The sequence below is a fragment of the Alligator mississippiensis genome, chromosome 5 (assembly GCF_030867095.1).
Source record: "Alligator mississippiensis isolate rAllMis1 chromosome 5, rAllMis1, whole genome shotgun sequence".
In the NCBI taxonomy this organism is placed as follows: domain Eukaryota; kingdom Metazoa; phylum Chordata; order Crocodylia; family Alligatoridae; genus Alligator; species Alligator mississippiensis.
The window spans coordinates 31,325,026-31,340,351 of NC_081828.1; the positions used below are offsets into that span (position 1 = coordinate 31,325,026).

Here is a 15,326-nt window from a genome sequence, read left to right on the forward strand (position 1 = left end):
TCTTAATATTCTGGCTAGTAGTCTTCTTTGTAGCTGAACATATTACATGATGCATACTTCATGTGTCATTACATATTTTACATTAACAATGACAAACTTCAGTCATGGATAGAGTAGCTACCTGATACTGTACCATATCCTGCTTGCAGCAGCTTATTCTTTTAAGAAACAGAATTGTATTTAACCTTCCACGTTTCATAATAAAAAGCAGAGCTATTTGATGCACTGTAAACTGTGAAAGAAGTAAGTTTTGATTACCATTCAATTTGTCAATTCTGATTCAAGATGGATAAAATTTCAGTTTAAAAAAAAGCCCTTGAAAACAGCTTGCTATATAGAACTAGTTTTCATGTCCTGTAGTTGCCAGATTTCTATGACAAGCTTGGGATAAAAGTCTATTATGCAATGATTTCTTGCTTATTTTAAAATGTTCATTATCTGAGAAAGGAGAGATTTTATTTAAAATACTTTCTCTGGAAAATGGAGTTTGTAAGTACTTCACTAGAAAATGACTAAATAAAATAAGGGAAAATTGATTTTTTTTTTTTGGCATGGATGCCTTGTACAAGAGCTGCAGCATTAACACTGCTCATATATAGTACTTGATGGTACTTAAGGAAAAGACTGATAAATTTGGCAACCAGTGTGGATATTGAATTGCAAGGAATGAGATTTATTGACATTCTAGCCTATTTGAAATAGTAGAAATAAGAGATTCTGCTATTGTTTCAAGAGGCCTTAAAATGTGGTCCATGCTGCATTGTGCAAAGCTTTTCGCAATTTTTTTCCTGCTTATTTTGCTTTAAATTAAAATATTTTTAAGTAGTTGACACTGACACAGCATGTCACATTTTCAAAGCAGTGTACAGTCTATAGAATCTGATAGAAGGTATAATAATTTGCTATTGAATTATATTAACAATAGCACTTCACAATTCAGATATTTACAACATGGAATCATAGAAAATTAGGGTTGGAAGGGATCTCAGGAGGTCAAGTGGTCCCAACCCCCGCAGGACCATCCCCAACTATATCATCCCACCTAAGGCTTTGTCTAGCTGGGTCTTAAAAACCGCCAAGGATCATACAGTGTAGATCTCAGGTGCTGCTAAATGTGACAAACCACTATAAATATCAGTTGACAGACAGCAAGCAAGAAACTGTTATTACAGTGCTAAGGGATGCCTTACCACAGACATCTTTGCAAGGATCTTGTTTGGGTAAGTACCACAGAATGGATTGGTGGACAGTAGCACACACATTAACATAATGCACAAAGCAATAGAAAACTTTTGAAGTTCCTTATATCATGGGGTCGTGTTGGTTATTCATCAGTAAAATAATATGTATCCAGTTGATTTAGCAGCAAATGATTTATGTATCTATATTTTTTTCTGTTACAGGAATGTTTACCCTTACGGAAGTTGCATCGCTTAATGACATACAGCCAACTTATCGTATCCTGAAACCATGGTGGGATGTATTTATGGATTATCTAGCTGTCGTTATGCTAATGGTTGCCATCTTTGCTGGAACGATGCAGCTGACCAAAGACCAGGTGGTCTGCTTGCCAGTATTGCAGTCTGTTGTAAGTTCGAAAGCACAACCCGGCACATCAGGGAATGCTGACTTTATACCAGCAAACGCTGAAGCAACCACTGCCCAAGCTGAAGAAATGTCAATGGGAACAGATTCCTCTGAAGGTGCACCTACCATAACACCACACATACCTCTGAGCAGTCTCACGTCTTCTCAGTTGCGACCTACTGTATCAAATCAGGAGCTGAAGAAAGAGCAAAAAGATTCATTAGGGCGAAAAACCAATTTGGATTTTCAGCAATATGTATTTATTAATCAGATGTGTTATCATTTGGCCCTTCCTTGGTATTCAAAGTACTTTCCCTATCTTGCGCTCATACATACTATTATTTTAATAGTCAGTAGCAACTTCTGGTTTAAATATCCGAAGACATGCTCAAAAATTGAACATTTTGTGTCCATATTGGGAAAGTGCTTTGAGTCCCCTTGGACTACAAAAGCATTATCTGAAACAGCGTGTGAGGACTCTGAGGAGAACAAACAGAGACTCACAGGTGCCCAGTCCCTGCCAAAGCACGTTTCCACTAGCAGTGATGAAGGAAGTCCCAGTGCCAGTACTCCCATGATAACCAAGTCTGGCTTCAAGTTTTCAGCTGAAAAGCCAGTCATTGAGGTCCCCAGCATGACTATTTTAGATAAAAAAGATGGAGAGCAAGCCAAAGCCCTGTTTGAGAAAGTTAGAAAATTTCGGGCTCATGTGGAGGACAGTGACTTGATTTATAAACTGTATGTTGTCCAGACAGTCATCAAGACAGTCAAGTTTATATTTATTCTTTGCTACACTGCTAATTTTGTAAATGCAATTAGTTTTGAGCACAGATGCAAGCCAAAAGTAGAGCATCTGATTGGGTATAAGGAGTTTGAGTGTACACACAATATGGCTTACATGTTGAAGAAGCTCCTTATCAGCTATATTTCTCTTATTTGTGTGTACGGTTTTATCTGTTTGTATACACTCTTCTGGCTGTTTAGAATACCCTTAAAAGAGTATTCCTTTGAGAAGGTCAGAGAAGAGAGCAGCTTCAGTGATATTCCTGATGTGAAAAATGATTTTGCATTTCTTTTGCATATGGTAGATCAGTACGACCAGTTATATTCTAAGCGATTTGGTGTCTTTTTATCAGAGGTAAGTGAAAACAAGCTGCGAGAAATTAGTTTAAATCATGAATGGACGTTTGAAAAACTTAGACAGCATGTTTCTCGCAATGCACAAGATAAACAAGAGCTGCATCTCTTCATGTTGTCAGGGGTCCCTGATGCAGTGTTTGATCTGACAGATCTGGATGTGCTGAAACTGGAGCTGATTCCTGAAGCAAAAATTCCTGCTAAAATTTCACAAATGACAAATCTTCAGGAGCTCCATCTCTGCCACTGTCCTGCAAAGGTTGAGCAGACTGCTTTCAGCTTCCTCCGTGACCACTTGAGATGCCTTCATGTGAAATTCACAGACGTTGCAGAAATTCCTGCGTGGGTGTATTTGCTTAAAAATCTCCGTGAATTGTACTTGATAGGCAACTTGAACTCTGAAAACAATAAAATGATAGGACTTGAATCTCTCAGAGAGTTAAGACACCTTAAAATTCTCCATGTGAAGAGTAATTTGACCAAAATCCCTTCTAATATCACAGATGTGGCACCTCATCTAACAAAGCTTGTAATTCATAATGATGGCACCAAGCTTGTGGTACTGAATAGCCTTAAGAAAATGATGAATGTAGCTGAATTGGAACTACAGAACTGTGAACTGGAGAGAATTCCACATGCCATTTTTAGTTTAACTAACTTACAGGAACTGGATTTAAAATCAAATAGTATACGCACAATTGAGGAGATCATCAGCTTCCAGCACTTGAAAAGACTGACCTGTTTAAAGTTGTGGCACAATAAAATAGTCAACATTCCTCCCTCCATTTCCTGTGTAAAGAACTTGGAGTCACTTTATTTCTCCAATAACAAACTCGAATCTTTACCAGCTGCGGTGTTCAATTTACAGAAACTCAGATGCTTAGATGTAAGCTACAACTCAATTACAGTGATTCCAGTGGAAATTTGGTCACTTCAAAATTTGCAACATTTTCATATAACAGGAAACAAAGTGGAGAGTTTGCCAAAGTCATTGTTTAAATGTGTAAAATTGAGGACTTTGAGTCTGGGGCAAAACTGTATTACCTCAATCCCAGATAAAATTGGCCAGCTGTTGCAGCTAACTCACCTGGAACTGAAGGGAAACTGCTTAGATCGTCTACCAGTTACACTGGGGCAGTGTCGGCTTCTCAGGAAAAGCGGGCTTGTGGTGGAAGATCACCTCTTTGATATTTTGCCTTCGGAAGTCAAAGAACTGTTGAATCAAGACACGAGCATTACTTTTGCTAATGGGATTTAGATCGACGTGCACTGACTGACTTCTAAGCAGCAAATTCTACAGTATGAGTTATTGCAATGATTGTGCATCTTAGAAATACAGGAGTTCTTTGCGAGGAAGAACTACTAGCAGGATAAGAGATGTAACTAAGTATTCCGTGTTTTGTAGTGTTTTAAAAGATCATTTCAAAATTTTTGAAGGGCAGGAGAACCTTAATAATCTCAATTCTTTTCTTTTGAATTGTTTGTAACTTGGATGCTGCCGCTTTTGAATGTTTACAGATTGCTTGCTTGCTTAAAGTAAATGATTAAATTGGTGACTTTTTCTTACTATACAAGTTACTCGTTAATGCCTGAACTTATTTTAGTGCATTACTGGGGAAAAACAAGGACAAGTATTTTTCTTATAACAAGATTCTAGAAGTGCTTGGAGTGCATGCTTGTGTGCAATTTAGTGTGAATGTTCAATTTTTAAGAAAAAAAAATTAGAGTTGTTGCTAAGCAAACTGCAGCAGTACATCTACACCTTGACATGGGGGACTGCTGCTTCAAAACTTCCATTTGTTTTACGGAAGGGTTCATGGCTTGTTTGAGGGAAGGGTGACCATCTTTATAAAATTTTTCTCATTATAAAATGCAGCAACGCTGTTCCTCTGCTTACAGTGCAGTTGCTGTTAAATGGTGAATGCCTCCCATTCCAGAGCTAATTGGTGTTCTCTGCTATCCTCCTAGACCAGTCAGTTGATTTGGGGATGCAATAGGGTATGGACATGTGACACATTAATATATTGCAGATTGACATTACTACATAGAAAAACAAAGCAGGCACCCAAAACACAGTCCTCCTGCACAGTATATCATTCAAATCCAGGGTGAAGTTACTCCTTGAGAAATGTGTGATCATTTTGCTGTATGGACTGTGTTGCATATTCACTCTCATAATCAGTTCTGTCCTGAGAAACCTCTTGCTCAATGGAAACTGGCTTTCTTGCCACCTTATCCACTCCTTACCACTTCTGTGGAGTCAGGCAGAAGGAAGAGCGGGGGGATTGCCTCTCATCAGGGTGGAGTAAAATCCACGATCAATTACTTCATAACTGTGTTGTGTATCTACACTCGGAGATGGTGAAACTTGGCTGTGTAGCACTGGCTATAAGACAGGTAATAGGAATGACATCGAGTTGTTTTTGGATAGTGTAAAGGTTTTTATGTAAAGAAATTATTTTTAAAAACTTTATTAATGACTCTATTAAGTAACAGCTTCAATATTTAAAGGTATATTTAATCCCCTAAAATTATAAAGACAAATATTTATTTTCTATTAACAGTGCTGGCATAAACCAAATTAATGTTCACAGAAACCTTGTATTCTTCTTCTCTCTTCCTGTTAGTCTCTGACAATTCTTTTATGTTTCTGTCAATGTTAAAGATGAAGTGCTTTTTACTGCTCCTGATCTTCTTTCCAGGGCCTTCCATCCATGGATATCCATACCATGTGTAAGCATCAGTGAGTGTTGTGTCTTACCATGTCTGAATGGGTCTTAGCTTGTTTTCGAGATGAGGGATGAGGCATGAAGATGTTGCAACTTGCTCAGACTCTGAGGCCAACTAGCAGTTGAGTGACAAAACTGACTCTACTCCCAGGCATGTGCCTTAACTCATGGGATCCTGCTGTTCCCCCCTAACCTGAGGTTTTTAGTGTCGTTTGAGTATTGAAGAGATTAGCACAGGGACCTATAAATGTTTGCCAAATGGGGCATGAAAAAAGCAGGCAGCAGAATGTATTGTTTTTCTACTGAAGTTGCATTGCCAGAATCACTACAGAAGTTTAATATATTAAATTACAAAATCACGGGTTGTAAAGCCTGGTCATTTTGGTTCTACCTCCCCACAAAATAATTGCTGTGCTGGGAGATCTGATTACATGTTAGACTCCTGTCTTGGTTAAAACACAGCCCTCTATTGTAGTGCGGTTAGTACTGAAAAAGATGACAGACCCACTAATTTTCAAGGACCTATGGGGTTTTTTGGGTTTTTTTGCACAGTAGTCTTACAGCTGTGTAACTCCTGTGACTTCAGTGGAACTATTGTTGATTTTCCAGCGTAAAAAAGAGGAAAATCGTGGCAGTAGTGCAGCTCTGAACAATGAGAACACTGGTCTATTGCACATTGCAAGACTGCAGGAAGTACTGTATTGTAACTTGGGTCTCCGTGGCTTATCTGTGGCAGTGTATGCTTGCAGTATATGTTTCCGTAAACCAAGAAACCAGTTTAAGTAATGATTTCCCATGTGCATGGGAGATTAAAAGCAATATGGTTAAGCTTCTTTCATGTACCATTTATAATGTAATAAGCCCAGAGAATTCCAGTTCCCAGAATACCAAACTGCACTTTTGGCAGAACAGTTTTGAGTTCTTAACTTGCCTGTACTCTTAAACTTAGTGTTCACTTTTACAGTCAGTAAAGGAAAAGTGTTAAGACTTTTATACTTGTAGTGAATATTTATCAATAAATTCTTCTCTTTATTTCAAATGTTTGCTTTCGTATCACTTAAAATTACTGTGTCATGAACCTTAGCAAAAATCAAACAATGTATTATTGGAATGAATATGTTCTGCATTTGCCAGTGACCCATTTCAGCTGCTATGAAATGTTAGTGGTGGGTGAAATCAATAGAAATGTTTAGAATATAAGAAGTTCTTTTTAATATTCAGTTGCTTATACTGGCTGAAGCATACAAATGCATAGATCCCTCGTCAAACAGCTGTTTAGTTACCTCCAGTCTTTTCACTACTGCAGCTTGAAAATTACCACTGCTTTGACTTAGGTGAAAGAAAGAATTACCCCTAACTGTACTTCTCCAGCTAACTTCTTCTGAAATAGACTCTCATTCTTATGGGGGGTGATTTTTAGTCCAGTTCAGCAAAACATCTATTTTTAATCTTTGGAGAACCTTTTGAGGTTGGAAAAAAAGCCAGTCTTCTCTTCTGCCTCCTATCCTTCAGCATCATCTGGAACTGGTTTAATTTCCATATTAGTTTCTGATGTCTAATCTGACTGTTTTGGAAATTCAACTCTCCCCCAAAATAAGACTTTAGAAAGACATAAATCATCATCACCATCATGCTCTGTAGTAGTAGTAGTATTTAAAGTGGGGGTGGTGGGGGTGGTGGAGGGTGGGGAATAATACAAAACTCTCATTGTCCTTTCGGTTAGGGGGAAGACTAACAAAATCTCCGTATTTCAAACATTTTGTCCTTGGAGAATGTTTCAGTGTTTCTAAATACAGAAGATGAATGGCGTTCACTCTTAGTGTAGGCTCAGGTATGCCCCTTTGCTATAAAGTAGCATAAAAAAGTGGGAAACATCCTGATAAACAAGGACTTTCAAAACTCTTATTGTGGAGTACTTGGCACAAGGCAGGTTATTCTTTGTACACTCTAGCATGAGTGTTTCACTTTTATTTCAACCTCCCTCTGGCTTTGAGTTGTCCTTATGGTCTAGTATCTGTCTTGATACTTTTATCACATTGTAAGCCGTGGTCCAGGTCTAGAAAGCATTTCTACAGTGTTCTTTTGGGGGCAGGATGGGAGGGAGTGTGATGAGAGACAGTATTTCCCTTCTTGAATTATCTTCATTGTTAATCATGGGTATCTTTGAATGAAGGGAATTTTTTACGCGCTTGTGTTCATTCTGTCACTATACCATATTCATGTTAAGGAATTTTATTTTCTCACTAGAATACCCTGCCAAAAGCTACACCATGAGATGCAAAGGAAACTAACGTTTTTCTGTGCTGCCACTTTTTGTAATCTGTCAAAAATTCAGCTTTGCCAAATGGAAAGTAGCCTGCTAGGAGTGATGACAGGAGCATTTGGTTAATGCACAAGTCATAACTGATGATTTTCCAGTCTCAAGTCATTTTCGCTTAAAAAGGCCATCTTGTGGGCAAAACTGTCCTTTACTTTTATCCATGCATCAATTTAGTTGTATGAAAACAGGCTGTATTGTGATCCCTTTGTTTGGAACTCATACACCCACATTCTTAGGAAAGTTAATCCATTAACATGGATTAATTTTGTGCGGGCTGGGCCCCGATCCCGCCCTCGTCACCATGCACGGCGGTGATTCCGATCCCATTCTGGCCACCAGGGGCGAACCGGGGTTGTACCGGACCCATCTCCGGTGCACGCGGGCTGTGGCCGGCAGCCTGCGCACACGGGGTGGGAGAGAGCCGCAAAGCGGTTTAGCGCACGTGAGTTAGAATTAGTTATGGAGGCATAATGGTTGATTGAAAAGATTGTTTACTTACACCCAAAGATGGTATTGGTGTAGGCTGGACAAGTTTCCAGGCACAGCTCCCGCTTGAACCCTCGTTGGAGGACTCTGACAAATCGATTGCTTCCACGGAGTTTGCTAGGCTCCGCGGGTCCGGTTAGGTTGGGTTCGAAAGTTTCCCCGGAGTTATTCAGGCTCCGCGGGTCCGATAAGTTTTCCCCGGAGTTTGCTAGGCTCCGCGGGGTCCGAAATTACAGGAAAGGGATACATCTAGGATTGTGCTCGGCGACGGGGAGAGGCGAGAAGCGAAAGCTCTGTAGGCTCGGTTCTATTGCCTCTCTTGCCTGCTTAGGGGAGGCGTGCCAGGTCCGCGAGGGTCCACAGCACTTGGAGATCTTCACAAAGAATCTCTCTCTCTTCCTCCTCCAACTTGGGCGGAAACTATCCAAGCCTTTTGTACGGCTAGCAAGCCAATCGCTAGCTGCCACGTGTGCCTACATTAGGAATTGGCCAATAACATGGCGCGGATCCTAATACAAATGGCGGGAACTTCTTTGCAACGTGTATCACTACAATGCAAGAAAGATGCACACTGCAAAGAAGCTGCAATCCGGCAGGAAATCCCCTGCTGCACCAGAGTTCTCTCTAGCAGCAGAAAACTCTACCGTGCAAAGAAAGCGACAAATTTGGCGGGAAATAATTTAGCGGTGCCGAAGCGCGCACACAAACAAAAAATCACAACTTTGGGTTGTGACAAATTTAAATTGCATTAAACTACTATGCTGATGCTCCTATTAACAATACAAGTGGCCTTGTTTTGATTTCTTGTGTAGCATTAGTATCCTTCCAGGAACTGAATGTTTAACTAAGTAGCTTCAAAGTAACACATTTAGTTCAAGTCAGTGTAAATGTATATCCCCGGGTAGACTTGGTCTCATGCTGGTTGGCAGTTAGCAATGGAAGTGAGGAAGTGAGGAAGAAGGGATTCATAGTCCCTGTGTTAGGAGATTAAGGAGGCAGTGGAAAGAAACTTGCTTTAATGTAGTTTGCCTAGTTAGAAAGTTGTTCCCATTCATTGCCCATTTTTTGTGTTGTATATTTCCACTTCTGGAAGAAGCTTTTGCTTTTCTTAGAAGTTGAGTTCCCTTCTGTGGCTTTGCAGTCCCAATCTCTCCCAGTGACCGCGGGTTGTTCTTTTCTAATTTTGTTACTTTTTCTTCCCCAGTTCCAGTATGGTTTATGTTTGGAGTTGGTCACAAAAATCAGAGGAGGTTTCAAGAGTCCTGGGTTGTGTTACTAATAGCAGTAGCCTATCAGTTCTCAAAGACAGATATCTCACTGTAGACATATGTCTTCCATGGCTCCCAATGCTATTAGCTAGTCACCTTCCAATATTATACGGTATGCATGTAAGGAGGTAGGAATTGGGCTCTACTTGGTATATATTGTGCTTGTTTTCAAATACTTGCTTTTAAATGTGGTTCTGCTATGGGAATAGCATCAAGTCAGCGGAAGGGAAGTTGTCTTTTCTTCTGAAAGTTTGGATGCGAGTGGGCATCCTGATCTTTTCCAGGAACAACTTGGAGATTTCAGTTCCACTCATTTACCAAGGAAACACATTGCTCATGTGCAAAAGTTTCATTGTTGACAGTACCTATGCCCTGGGTCTGAGGGAATAGAGAGGCTCAGATCATGTAGAATGAGATGGTTCCTTCAATCTGTCCCATGAGACATAATCCAAAGGAGTATTTTAAATATGAGGACTAAATTTGAATTTGTTCAGGTATCCCAGTACAGAATGCAGAGCAGGGACATGAGCTATCTATAGCACTCTTGTGTTGGTGAGCTGACAAATAGATACCCTGCACTGATTGTATAGTTTTGAGCCCAGACTCAGAGAAGTTCAGCAGTAGATCTCTGAAGACCATGGATTTGTGGTGAAACCCAAATCAAGGTACAAAGCTCAACCTACAAGAGCACTGGATTCTGAGACTCGGAAGACCTGGGTTTATTTTCTGGCTCAGCCACAGGATTCCTTTGTCCTGGAGCAATGGATCTTTCTGGTGCCTAAATTCCATCTGTAAAATAGGGGTGTTGATTGCTTCATAATAGCCCTGTTTGTTAAGGTAGAATCCATCAATGATTTGCCAGCAGTGAGGCCACATAGATACCTATACCAAGAAATCTGGGGGACCAGTCACTTTTGTTGGCCCCAGATCAGTGATATCAACCAGGGTACCATGACGTCTGTGGCTGCCTTGAGATGCTTTGAAAGCAATGTGAGGTGCTTTCAAGAGTGCTGCACAGTGTTAACACTGTTAGGAATGCAAACATAATAAGCCCAGAGATTTCAAATTGTTTGTTGACACTACAGATTTCTTTCTAGCCTATTGTATGATCTGAGGTTTTTGCAACACAAGAATTGCTCTATTTCTGTAGTCAAAAATAAGAGAGAACTAAAAAGCTGGCATTTTCCAGGGGTGTTGAGTCCAAAGAGGTTGAGGACCACCACCCTAGATGGATGACCGTCCATTAATACAAGTGCATTTGCAGTTTAGTTGAGGCCAAGTAGGTCTGATTTTTGTGCAAGCCAAGAAGCAATTTAGTGCAAACAAAGCAGTATGGGCAAACACCTTAATACACTTGCTTAACATCCTGCTTTGACTACCCCAAATGATTAGAAACTTGATACTGCAGAAGGACAGAAGCCTTGCTGGTTGAGACCTCAGTTAGCTAAAATCCAAGAGGAGAAGATGTTTGCAAACCTTACTAAAAGTGGGTGCACAAATCAGATTTAAACTGAAGAACTGGTGCTTGCCCAGCAAGAATTTATGGCCTCTAAAGGCAGGGGACAATGTCCAATAAGACTGCTGCACAAGCCCTTGTTGCAGGTAACTCTGAAGGGTAGACTAGAGAGAGAATGCTTCTTGCCATTTTTCTTAGTTTTTCTTTAGTTTTGACTGGACTGTGCAAACTGCTGAACATTTTAATGGTTTGTCTAGGAAAGTTCATACAACCTTAGGTATTCTTGTGCTACTCAAGTTTTACCAGCTGATGCTTATAAAATCTCTCCTGGGTTCTTATATTAAGGAATAAAACATTTGTAAATATTGCTAAAACTGGATGCATACACCAACCCCATCTCAAATCACCTTCCTTTTAACAGCAGTCGGCAACAGCTATGTTGTAAGTAGGGTTCCTGGAATGGCTGTGTTTGTAATAGAGGTGAGAACAGGGGGGTGGGATACTTTTTATAAATGCACATTCCAGTATGAAATGGATACCTATCTAAATTAATCCTTGCTTTCTCCCTCATGAAGTGCAGCCAGAATTGTAGCAATTCTTTTGATAGTGCATACTAATGGAAATCTTTTAGACAAGTAGTGAAGAACATGCTGTTTAAAACCTCTGGTGGAATTTTAGGCAGTGAGAATATATCTACATACAGTGGAGTTTTGCCAGGCTACATCTTTCACTCCCTACCCTTCCCCTCCTTTTTAGGTGTGAATAATTTAGGAAGATCATTAATGACTGCAAGAGGAGAGGACCTCCATGAGTGACTGGGAGGAAGGCCACCCTATGAATTACTACCCCAATGTCCTATAGCAGGTCACACTATCAGGTGTTTTGCTCTGCTTAATTTGAAACTGATTAGATAAACTGCATCTATTAGAGGCTTTATTTAGGGTTTTTCTATTAGAAAATAAAGATGTGTGGATGAATCACTGTTTTAACACACAATTCTGTATGATTCTATTAGAATTGAAATGTACATTTTTTTTAAAACTAGCATTTCTTTTTCTTGGTGCACTACTACTGCACTACAGTGACATGGAGGGACCCACATTGTCATATTGTTCCAGGTGCTGCAGCTGATCCTGATATGGAAAGAGGGATTTTGTTGTGCTTCAGCCTTTGCTTTAATCACTCTCCTGATTGCCCCCTCTAGTGGTGCCTGACAGATTTGTTGAGTGCAGGGATGCTGTTGAGGATACTCTTATCTCAGTGGTTTTCAACCTTTTTTCATTTGTGGATCCCTAAAAAATGTTAAGTGAGATGTGAACCCCTTTAGAAATGTTGCATGTAGGTGCGGACCCTTTGGATTGTAAGTGTGGGTATTCATATACTTTTGATTGATCATGGTCTTTTTTGTGGACCCTTTAGATATAGTCTGCAGACCCCCAGGGGTCCGTGGATCATAGATTGAAAACCACTGCCTATCTCATATATCTGTAAGGTAGAAATCAGCACAAGTCTCAGAAACCATACAGCAAAAAGGAGGTTAGACAATTAATGCTCTACAGCTGGTGTGAAGTTCTTAAGTTTTTTGAAGAATGACGCAAGACTCAAATGTCAGCCCCTGCTCTGAGGACAGTTACTAAGAAGTGCACCTCCAACCCCTGCTCTGAGGCAAGATCAAGTATACCTAAACCATCTGGAAAATACACTTGCATAACCTATTTTTGAAAACCTCCAGTAATGGCAATTCTATAACATATCTGCCCCCCCCCCCCCGCATGATCCAGTGCTTTGCTACCCTTATAAACTATGTCTTAATAGTGAACCATTCTATGCTTCAAATTAAGCACATTTCTTTTGGTCCATGACCAGTGATCATGAAAAACAGTTGGTCGCTATCTTCTTTATAACAAGCATATTTCCAAAGGCTGTTTTCCTATCTCCATGCAGTCTTTTCTAGACTAAATAAATCCAATTCTTTCAATCTTTCTCAGAGGTCACATTTTCTAATCTTGTTGTACTTGTTTGGGCTCTCCAATTTGTGTACATTTTTCTTAAAGTGGAATATCTATAACCAGATACACTATTTCAGCTGAAGAATCCCAGCCTCATCCTTATTCCATAAAATTATAGGCTGACCAAAAGGGGACTAATGGAAGGAGGATTCACTTGACATGGAATGAATTATTAAGAAAAAAGTGACTACAGTACTGAATTTTGCTATTTGATTCCTATAATATGTACAAGTAGGATTGAATTGTGTATTAATGAGATAATTGTTATCCTTTTTCTTTTTTCCCCACACTGTTGTTTTAGGGTCATTGGACTCTACCAGTCCTTTCTTTCATCTGCAGTGATGACCTACACACCAGGTGCACCATGACTCAAGACAAGCATCCAAAGCTGTTTAGTTGCCAAGGCCCTAGGCTTTTGCATGTCATGAACTGCAAGAAAAACTACTCATTGCCTCCAACTGCCACACTCTCTTCTCAAGGTCCTGCAGACACCCTGGCTCACTTCAGCAACTGTCCTTCTCATCTGTCCCTGCCAGCCTTTATCTCCTGAGTTCCATGGCAAGAGAGAGAAGGGAAGCAGATCCATCAGTTGGCTGACTGAATGCTCAGCCTATTTAGCAATTCAGGTTCCTGTATTGTACCATAGCCCCACATATGTGCAAGTACTGAATCGTCTTGTTCCTGAAAACTTCCTCTTAAGTCCATTTGAGTTTGCTAGAAGTAAGCATGACTTTAACAAACTGATTCTCTTCCACGTTGTCCTAGCTGTAAATGGTAGGAAAAAGTGTTAAACACTATAGTGAACAGAGAATGCTGTTTTGGTGTATGTTTTGCTCTTCCACTTTCTATAGATGTGGATGCCTATTTTGGGTATGAAGCTGAAGGAAATAAAGGTGAGCTGTGTTGTTACATGAGGCCTTGACAGTGTAGAAATGTCTGATTTAAAGATATAAAAAATTACCAAAGTTAATTGACTTCATGAAAATATACAAACAAGACTTAAAAAAAACACCTACTAGAAAACTGCTCTGGCTTAACTAAATTAGTTTGAAATTGTTTCAGTTGAACTGATGCAAACCCATTAATTTAAACCAACTCCATATCTGCTTGTGTCAATTTACCTTAAATAGTTCCTTTATACCTGACCAAAGTGAGAAGTTGTATCTAGTTTTGGTTGTCTGTGATTTGGTTTAAAATTTAACTGAAATCCAATTTAACTGAAATAATTAGTATGATGCAGTCTTAAACCAGGGTAAATATCCACACAAGTTCTGTAGATTTGAATTAAATGAATTCCTAGACCAGTTTAAATAAAAGGATATGACCTTATCAACTAGAAAGAACCTAATGCACCTGTTAAATGGTGTATATAGATGCGGAAGCTATTGTAGAATAAATTAGGGTGTAATTTGAAAGAATGAACAATTCCATTCTCCCCATTCCTGTGGATCCTTCTATTTCTCTTGCCTTTTGCAGGAGCTAACCCATCAAATAGGAGCTCTTAGGAATAAATCCATCCATGTGGGCTGTTTCCGCATTAAAAAAGGCCTTGGTGCATTTGGGTCTTCGTTTATCCCCAGTTTTGATTGGTTTACTCTAAACAGTGTATTTAGCTCAGAATAATTTGTTTAATTGAATGTTTTTAACAGCCATTATTAGGCTACTAATTGCCAACTCGTTTACTGGAGCACAAAAGCAGAACTATTTGGGTATCGGAGAGGAGTTCAGGCTTCCAGAAGGACAGGGATCCCTAGCAATTAGCATACATGGGACAGTGGAAGGTGACCGTATCCCTAATCTATCTTACTTACCCTGCCTCCCACCTTCCCTTTCCTACTCTTCCTACTTTCCACTTTTCTCCCCTGGTCTGAACCATTTACCACTCTCACATTCTCCCAGTCACCCTCAATAGAGCCCTGAGCCTCTCTGGTCCATCTCCCCTTCCCCTCCTGGCAAGTATTTGCATATGAAATTACTGATATCTTCTTTCCCAAAACAGTTTACGTCCCTTCTGAGTTTTCTGTTATATTCAAATTATATTTCACCCATCTCACCACCTCCCTAAGAAACACTTTGATAAGGTCAGCTTATAGTAATATGCCTGTCCTTATTTACTTGTTTGTTTTACAATTTTGACAAAGGACTGGATGTAAAATGACACTGTAGGCACGCCTTTTCAAGCTACCTTGTTTAGGTGGTGGCTGCTAGATCCTGTGTGTTCTGTCTGCACATATGCAGTAAAATCTGTTTGGCTTCTAACTACACATACCTATTCAGAGAGTGAAATTCTCTCTAAAATACTGTTTTCTTAAGTTTGCTTCCCCAAAGGGTTAC

The 15,326-nt window shown here is 39.8% G+C and overlaps 1 protein-coding gene across 4 annotated transcripts in view; it reads left to right on the forward strand.

Moving 5' to 3' along the window:
- Positions 1–4,298, forward strand: part of LRRC8D (leucine rich repeat containing 8 VRAC subunit D) — a 75,792-nt gene extending 71,494 nt beyond the window's left edge. For all 4 annotated transcript variants that reach the window (XM_014599733.3, XM_019479120.2, XM_014599732.3 and 1 more), the window contains exon 3: positions 1,404–4,298. In XM_014599733.3, the coding sequence (XP_014455219.1) occupies positions 1,406–3,982 (2,577 nt within the window). In that variant the 5' untranslated portion in view covers positions 1,404–1,405 and the 3' untranslated portion in view covers positions 3,983–4,298. The remainder of the gene's footprint in view (positions 1–1,403) is intronic.
- The last annotated feature ends 11,028 nt before the right edge of the window (positions 4,299–15,326 follow it).